Source organism: Babylonia areolata, chromosome 10 (genome assembly GCF_041734735.1).
Source record: "Babylonia areolata isolate BAREFJ2019XMU chromosome 10, ASM4173473v1, whole genome shotgun sequence".
In the NCBI taxonomy this organism is placed as follows: Eukaryota; Metazoa; Mollusca; class Gastropoda; order Neogastropoda; family Buccinidae; genus Babylonia; species Babylonia areolata.
The window spans coordinates 21,843,699-21,851,420 of record NC_134885.1 but is presented as its reverse complement, the minus strand read 5'-3'; the positions used below and the strand labels follow the sequence as shown (position 1 = coordinate 21,851,420).

The window sequence follows — 7,722 nt, the reverse complement described above, 5'->3', positions numbered from 1 at the left end:
ACAGTTAGTAGTCTGTCTCCTTCTCCTACACAGGTGGTGAGACACAGTTAGTAGTCTGTCTCCTTCTCCTACACAGGTTGTGAGACACAGTTAGTCTGTCTCCTTCTCCTACACAGGTTGTGAAACAGAGTTAGTAGTCTATCTCCTTCTCCTATACAGGTGGTAAGACACAGTTAGTAGTATGTCTCCTTCTCCTACACAGGTTGTGAAACAGAGTTAGTAGTGTGTCTTCTTCTCCTGCACAGGTGGTGAGACAGAGATAGCAGTCTGTCTCCTTCTCCTACACAGGTGGTGAGACAGAGTTAGTAGTGTGTCTTCTTCTCCTGCACAGGTGGTGAGACAGATATAGCAGTCTGTCTCCTTCTCCTACACAGGTGGTGAAACAGAGTTAGTAGTGTGTCTTCTTCTCCTGCACAGGTGGTGAGACAGAGATAGCAGTCTGTCTCCTTCTCCTACACAGGTTGTGAAACAGAGTTAGTAGTGTGTCTCCTTCTCCTGCACAGGTGGTGAGACAGAGTTGGTAGTCTATCTCCTTCTCCTGCACAGGTGGTGAGACACAGTTAGTAGTCTGTCTCCTTCTCCTACACAGGTGGTGAGACAGAGTTAGTAGTCTGTCTCCTTCTCCTACAACAGGTGTGAGACCACAAAATATAGAACTGTCCCTTCTCCACACCAGAGTGTGAACACAAATTAGTGACTGTATTCTCCATACAATGTTGGGATTACTCAAGTTAGTATACTGTCTGCCTTTCTGCACAGTGGTGAGACAATACAGATCTGTCACACACCACCGAGTCAACAGTGGTGTAAAATCTTGTGTCTGTGCCTTATACTAAAAGTATATGATATACCACATTAGTATATTCCTCTTCTCCTGCAAATGATGGTAACAGATATAGCAAGTCCTGTATTTTTCTCCTACGACATAAGGATAATGAGACAAAAACAAGTTAGTATCATAGTCTCTGTCCGACACATGTCAGAACAGCAGTAGAAGCAACTGCTTCCCATACTGGTGTAAGAACTGATTATAGTGAGTTGTCTTCCGTTCATCCCAACTCAAGGTTTGAACAGCTGTTGAGTCTTCCCAACCCTACCAGGCTGAGTGAGACCCAGTGAGTTGTGTCCCTAAACAGGCAGCGACACACAGTTAGTAGTCTGTCTCCTTCTCCTGCACAGGTGGTGAGACAGAGATAGTAGCCTGTCTTCTTCTCCTACACAGGTGGTGAGACAGAGGTAGTAGCCTGTCTTCTTCTCCTACACAGGCAGTGACAAAGAGTTAGTCTCCTAAACCTGGCATCGGTAGATGAAGAAGGGAACATGTTTGATACAGACTTTGCCTCCTGAACATGACACAGGTAGCTGAGAATTGGGACATAGTCAGTTCTCCTGCACTAGCAGTGACACAGACCTGGGGGGTGGGGGTGGAGGGGTGAGGGGTGGGGGAGGGGGGGGGGGCAACATCCCAAGATGGACAGGCCTGAGACTGAACGACGCCCTGATCTCCGTGAGACGAGGAACTGGGACAGATGGAGAGAACTGGTTGCCACACTAAATATAAATTGTATTTATAATGAATGTGACCTCCCTTGATGGTCACAACTACCATTCGTGACAACAACAACAACAACAGTACACATACACAAGCACGCACAGACACACACACACACACACGCACACACACACACACCACCGTGACCACCACCACCACCATCACTACCACCCCCCACATACCACCCATCTCTTCACCTCCCCCCTCAACCCCCCCCCCCCCCCATACACAAACACGCACACCGCCACCTTCAAACACATCACACACACACACACACACACACACACACATACACAGAGGGATATGCATATGCATACACACACACACACACACACACACACACACACACACACACACACACAATGTGTGTAGAGAGAGAGACAGACAGACAGACAGACTGCGAGAGAGAGACAGAAAGACAGAGCACGTACCCTACTCCTGGCAGAGATGGTGGAGAGAGGTACCCCGTTGGCCCCATCAGAGGGTCCCTGGTAACCACGGTAATTGGACAGGTAGGCCTCATCGTCCGTGTGGTAGTGCGGGATGTCTGCCGCTGAACACACAGGGATACCATGGTGATGATGATGATGATGGTAACAATAATGATAAGAAGAAGAAGAAGAAAGAAAGAAAGAAAGAAAGACAAGAACAATGATGTGATATTGATATAATGCTTATGACAATGATACTGACACTACTACTTCGACTACTATCACTACTACTAATCACAAGGTATCCTTTTTGATATGGGTCTAAGCGATTTACAAATCCAAAGTTTTAAAAAGAATCGAATTAACACATGATGATTATGATGACGACGACAACAACAACAACAACAACATCAACACAACAACAACAACAATGATGAAAATAACAATAATCATGACAATAACAATGATAATATGTTTTATATAGCTATGAACGCTTTACAAATCCACCGCCCTAAAAAAATTGGAAATAGCACATAGAATGAATTACGAATAAAACGAATCATAAAAGTCATAAATGGACAATCATTATCAATACTATTGAAAAAGCACACTGAATTTACGAGACGCAAAATGTAATATATATATACCCTGGATGCAACAACTTACACACTCCATTACACATACACGCATCACACTGATAAAAATAAAATAAAATAAAATAAAAATCATCAGTTAGTGGGGCCGTGGCCAAGTGGTAATGTACAAAACTAGAAAGCAAGCGTCCACGGGTTCGAGTCCTATATGTACGGAGCGGGATTTTTACTCCCTCACCCCACTGACTCCCCAAGCCCCCACATATCTGCACTAAATCTTGAGGGATGGTCTGGGTGTTAGTCTTTCGGGTGAGACTACGATAAACCGACGTCCCGTGTGTAACATGTGCTTGGCGCACGTAAACTGAAGAACCCTCGGCTAGAAAAGGGTTGCCTTAACAAAATCCTGGAGAAAAAATCCACTTTGATAGTAAACAAATACGATTGTAGACAGAAAACAAGAGAGGCAAGGCCTTCAAGACTCACTTGTGATACACTTTAAAAAAAATTCCAAGCTTTTTTATGTATTGAGTATAATTTCAAAATGTAATGTTTAAGATGAGAAAGATCAGTTTAAAGCAAATTAAGTCCCCTAGCATTAATTACAGAGTAATTTCCCTTTTTCTACTATCTGCACCAAAACGTTTGCAAAATAAATAAAACTTCCATGCTTAGCAAAAGAAGTTCTTGTTTGAACAAAAAATGATAATAATGACTGCTCTTGTTGTTGGGTCAGAATATCAGATTAAAGTGCCAAGTTTAGAGAATACAAAAAAAAAAAAAAATATATATATATATATATAACAGTAAATGCAGTTTGCATATAATTAGGCTTCATTTTTAAAATTTTTTTGTGCCCATCCCAGAGGTGCAATATTGTTTTAAACAAGATGACTGGAAAGAACTGAATTTGTCCTATTTTTATGCCTAATTTGGTGTCAACTGACAAAGTAGTTGCAGAGAAAATGTCAATGTTAAAGTTTACCACGGACACACAGACACACAGATACACACACACACACACACACACAGACAACCGAACACCGGGTTAAAAAGATTATTATTAAGATGAAGAGGAAGAAGAAGAAATCGCTACACGTACTGTGGCGTTTCACTCCCTACGGGAAGAGCAGCCCAAATTTCACACAAAGAATCGGCTTTGGCAAAACGTAATGCAAAGCAATACAATACAATACAGTACAGTGCAGTACAGCAAAACAATACAATTCTATACTATACAATACAATCATGCAGGAAAGTGACACTTTATTTCACAGTACAGTACAGTACAGTACAGTACAGCAATACAATTCTATGCTATACAATACAATCAAAAACGACACTTCAATCATGCATGAAAGTGACACTTTATTTTACAGTACAGTACAGCAAAACAATACAATTGTATACTATACAATACAATCATGCATGGAAGTGACACTTTATTTCCCTCTCAGTGATGGTATGTTCCATTATACTTACAGACAACAAATTTAGCGATCATGTTTGGAATGATACCCTGTTGTATGGGCGCATGTGTGTGTGTGCTTGTTTAAGTAAGTGTGTGTGTGTGTGTGTGTGTGTGTGTGTGTGCCGTGGAAGCTGCGATACGTAGCCTTGGAATGAGTGTGTGGAGGAGGGGGCACGGGGGGTTGCAGGGTAATTTGGGAGATGGTGTGTGTGTGTGTGTGTGTGTGTGTGTCGGAGCTCGTGTACGTTTATGTGTATTTGTTTGTGCTTTCATATCTGTGAAACTGCATGTTTGTTGCATATCTGTTATGCATGTGTATATGTGTGTATGTGTGTCCGCATGTTTTACATTTATTTGCTTATTTGCTTGTTTATCATCATTATTGTCTTTTTATTATATTATAATTATAATCATCATCATCATCATTATTATTGTTATTATTATCATTAGTATTATTATTATCATCATTTTTTTTTCTCAAGGCCTGACTAAGTGCGTTTGGCTACGCTGCTGGTCAGGCATCTGCTTGGCAGATGTGGTGTAGCGTATCTGGATTTGTCCGAACGCAATGACGCCTCCTTGAGCTACTGATACTGATACTGTTCAGTACCGTATGATACAATAACATTACTATTGTGAACTTATGATACGATGTGACAATATCATGACTGGTTCAGTGATGAAAGTGAGATTTAAAAGAGAGAGAGATTCAGTGTCTATACGTGATATCTTTTCGTGATCTTGTGTGTGTGTGTGTGTGTGTGTGTGTGTGTGTGTGTGTGTGTGTGTGTGTGTGTGTGTGTGTGTGTGTGTGAGAGAGAGAGAGAGAGAGAGAGAGAGAGAGAGAGATTATCAACGAATCGACATAAATCATTCACAGTAACTTCTGAAGTCCGAAGATCATAAATAACAACACGAAACTGAATATGAATTATATATATGGTAAGGGCAATCATTATTGTATCGAGAAACATTCATAGGGATTAATGTCATTCATAACATCAGATTTAGTTGCAGACAAAATGATGTTCACCTTTCAGGAGACAGGACGCAAAATATACAAGCACACACACACACACACACATACACACGCACGCACTCAGACACACACCCCCTCTCCGGCGGCCAACGCCTACCACCCCCCACACCCTCCCCCCTCTCCTCCCCCCCCCCTCACACACACACGCTTACGCACACACAAGCACACACACCACAACCAATCACTGCTTCAAATTCGATTATTATAAAGAAGACCTGTGTGAGCGTTGCACGTAGAAACAGTTCGTATTAATATCGTATACCATTGCCATATTGTGTCCTCAACATTTTTTCTGAAAGACATGGGCTACAGATCGGCTTTCTAAGGTGAGAGGGGGAGTGAGAGAGAGAGAGAGAGAGAGAGAGAGAGAGAGAGAGAGAGAGAGAGAGAGAGAGAGAGAGAGAGAGAGACGGAGACAAGACAAGACAAGACAAGACAAGACATTTTTAAAAAAAAAAATTATCGAGGATAATCGATAAGCACTAGCGCGCTTTTTTTTTATCCAGTCCCCGCCCTGAAACAGGGTCTACACTACACAAAACTACATTATATATGTCATTGCATGCACTACACAATGCTACTTAAAGTCATAGAATGCGAAGAGAGAGAGAGAGAGACAGACAGACAGACAGACAGAGACAGAGAGACAGACAGACAGACAGAGACAGAGACAGAAAGAGAATTAAAGAGACAGAGAGATAGAAACAGAAGCAGGCGGAGAGAGAGAGACAGAGACAAGGATACAGAGAGGCAGAGGGAGAAAGAGACAGACAGACAGAGAGAGAGACAGACTGACAGAGACAGAGACAGAGACAGAGACATAGAGATGTGGGTTGTGGGGTCGGGGATGTGATTATTGTTTTGTTTTGTTCGTTTATTACCAACCGATTGGATCTTCTTTCGACTCTTTCTTGGATTTCATTGGTGCAACGTCAGGTGACGTAGACGAGCTCAAGACCAAGTATTCACGTTATTGATGACGTTTTACCGACTGGACATCCTCGATGAACTGTCGCCTGTTGGAGTTCCCCCTCTTTCAACTACCTGCACCACACACAGACACAGACACAGACATAGACACATACAGACACAGACAGACCGGCAGACAGACTCACACACACACACACACACACACACACACACACACACACACACACACACACACACACACACACACACACACACACACACACTAAAATCACAAATGTGGATAGACGTTAAGCAAAAGAACGAACGAACGAACAAATGCGCATGCAAGCACGAAAACATACAAGAAACATAATCCACCTGATTAAGATAAAGAACACTATCACAGTCTTTCATTCCGATGAAGACCAAAGCCGTTACTGAATGGGTTAGACCTCTACTGCAAGAGAAAAGTGTAAAAACATCCGACACTAAAACTCTTCAAGACAATTCAACCAAAACAGCCAACAAACATTTAAATATCCTCAGTAACAACAGTACAAAATACATAGTAATTGAGAGAGAGAGAGATAGAGAGAGAGAGAGAGAGAGAGAGACAGACAGGCAGAGATAGAAAGACAGACAGAGAGTGATAGGGAGTCAGAGAGAAACAGGGAGACAGAGACAGACAAGACAGAGACACAGAAAAAAAGGAGAGAGAGACAAGGACAGACAGACAGTAATATATGCAAACTGGTGAAAGGTCAGCTGACTTTGCTTGCATATCTCCAGAAGAGTATATCTCAGGTTAAATCAATAATGATCCCTGTCAAACAATTCAGGAAAAAGATTTTTGAAATAGTACGTAGCGTTCTGAAGATAAAATATTGACCCTTGAAATGAGCTAACACATATGCACTGACAAATGATCACCAATTTTAACCATACATGATTACCAATAGACAAATGCATTAACAAAATCTAACAAAGATCACCAAATCAAACCACATGGTTACAAAAGATATATTGAGCGACAAAAAAGTAAACCGAAGTGAAAAATTCTATGAAAATTTCAAATACTAAATCATCATCAGTTTCGTCCATCAGCAAATTAGTTAAAGATGTGAAAGGTGAAAATTACCTTCAAAGATATCGTAGGCCCCCTGTTGGTACTGCGCTGATGAGCATGAAAAGGTCTGACGTTCAAACCCACTACACAGTCAGAGACGTGTGAAAGCTACCATCCAAACACATCCCCTTCAATGGACAGAAACCCGCTGACGTGATGCAGAAAAAGAAAAAACAAAGTTCTGTCACTTCTTAGCGTCAGAAGAGGATGCTGATTTACCCGAGCCGGGGATAGATACAATAATGGACACAAAATCGCGAACGTGCTGTAGAAAAAGAGGAGAAAAAAAAAGTTCTATCTCTGTTTAGCGTCAGAAGAGGAGGCTTACACAGGACACGAACCCGCTTACGTGATGTAGAAAAAGAAAAAACAACAACAACACAAAGTTCTGTCTCTGCTTAGCGTCAGAAGAGGATGCTAGCTGCTTTACCCAGGCCGGGGGGGACAGAACACAAACAATGGAGCCCAATCCGCTGACGTGCAGTTGAAAAGGAAAACGCTTAGCGTCAGAAGAGGATGCTAGCTGCTTTACCCAGGCCGGGGGACAGAACACAAACAATGGAGCCCAATCCGCTGACGTGCAGTTGAAAAGGAAAACGCT

The 7,722-nt window shown here is 42.0% G+C and overlaps 1 protein-coding gene across 1 annotated transcript in view; it reads right to left on the bottom strand.

The window, feature by feature from the left end:
* LOC143286310 (uncharacterized) overlaps window positions 1-7,256 on the bottom strand; it is an 11,571-nt gene extending 4,315 nt beyond the window's left edge. The window contains exons 1-3 of the mRNA XM_076593848.1: window positions 7,134-7,256; window positions 5,972-6,130; window positions 1,984-2,105 (exon numbers count right to left, since the gene is read on the bottom strand). Coding sequence (XP_076449963.1) covers window positions 1,984-2,105; window positions 5,972-6,008 — 159 coding nt within the window. The 5' untranslated portion in view covers window positions 6,009-6,130; window positions 7,134-7,256. The remainder of the gene's footprint in view (window positions 1-1,983; window positions 2,106-5,971; window positions 6,131-7,133) is intronic.
* Between the last annotated feature and the right edge of the window lie 466 nt (window positions 7,257-7,722).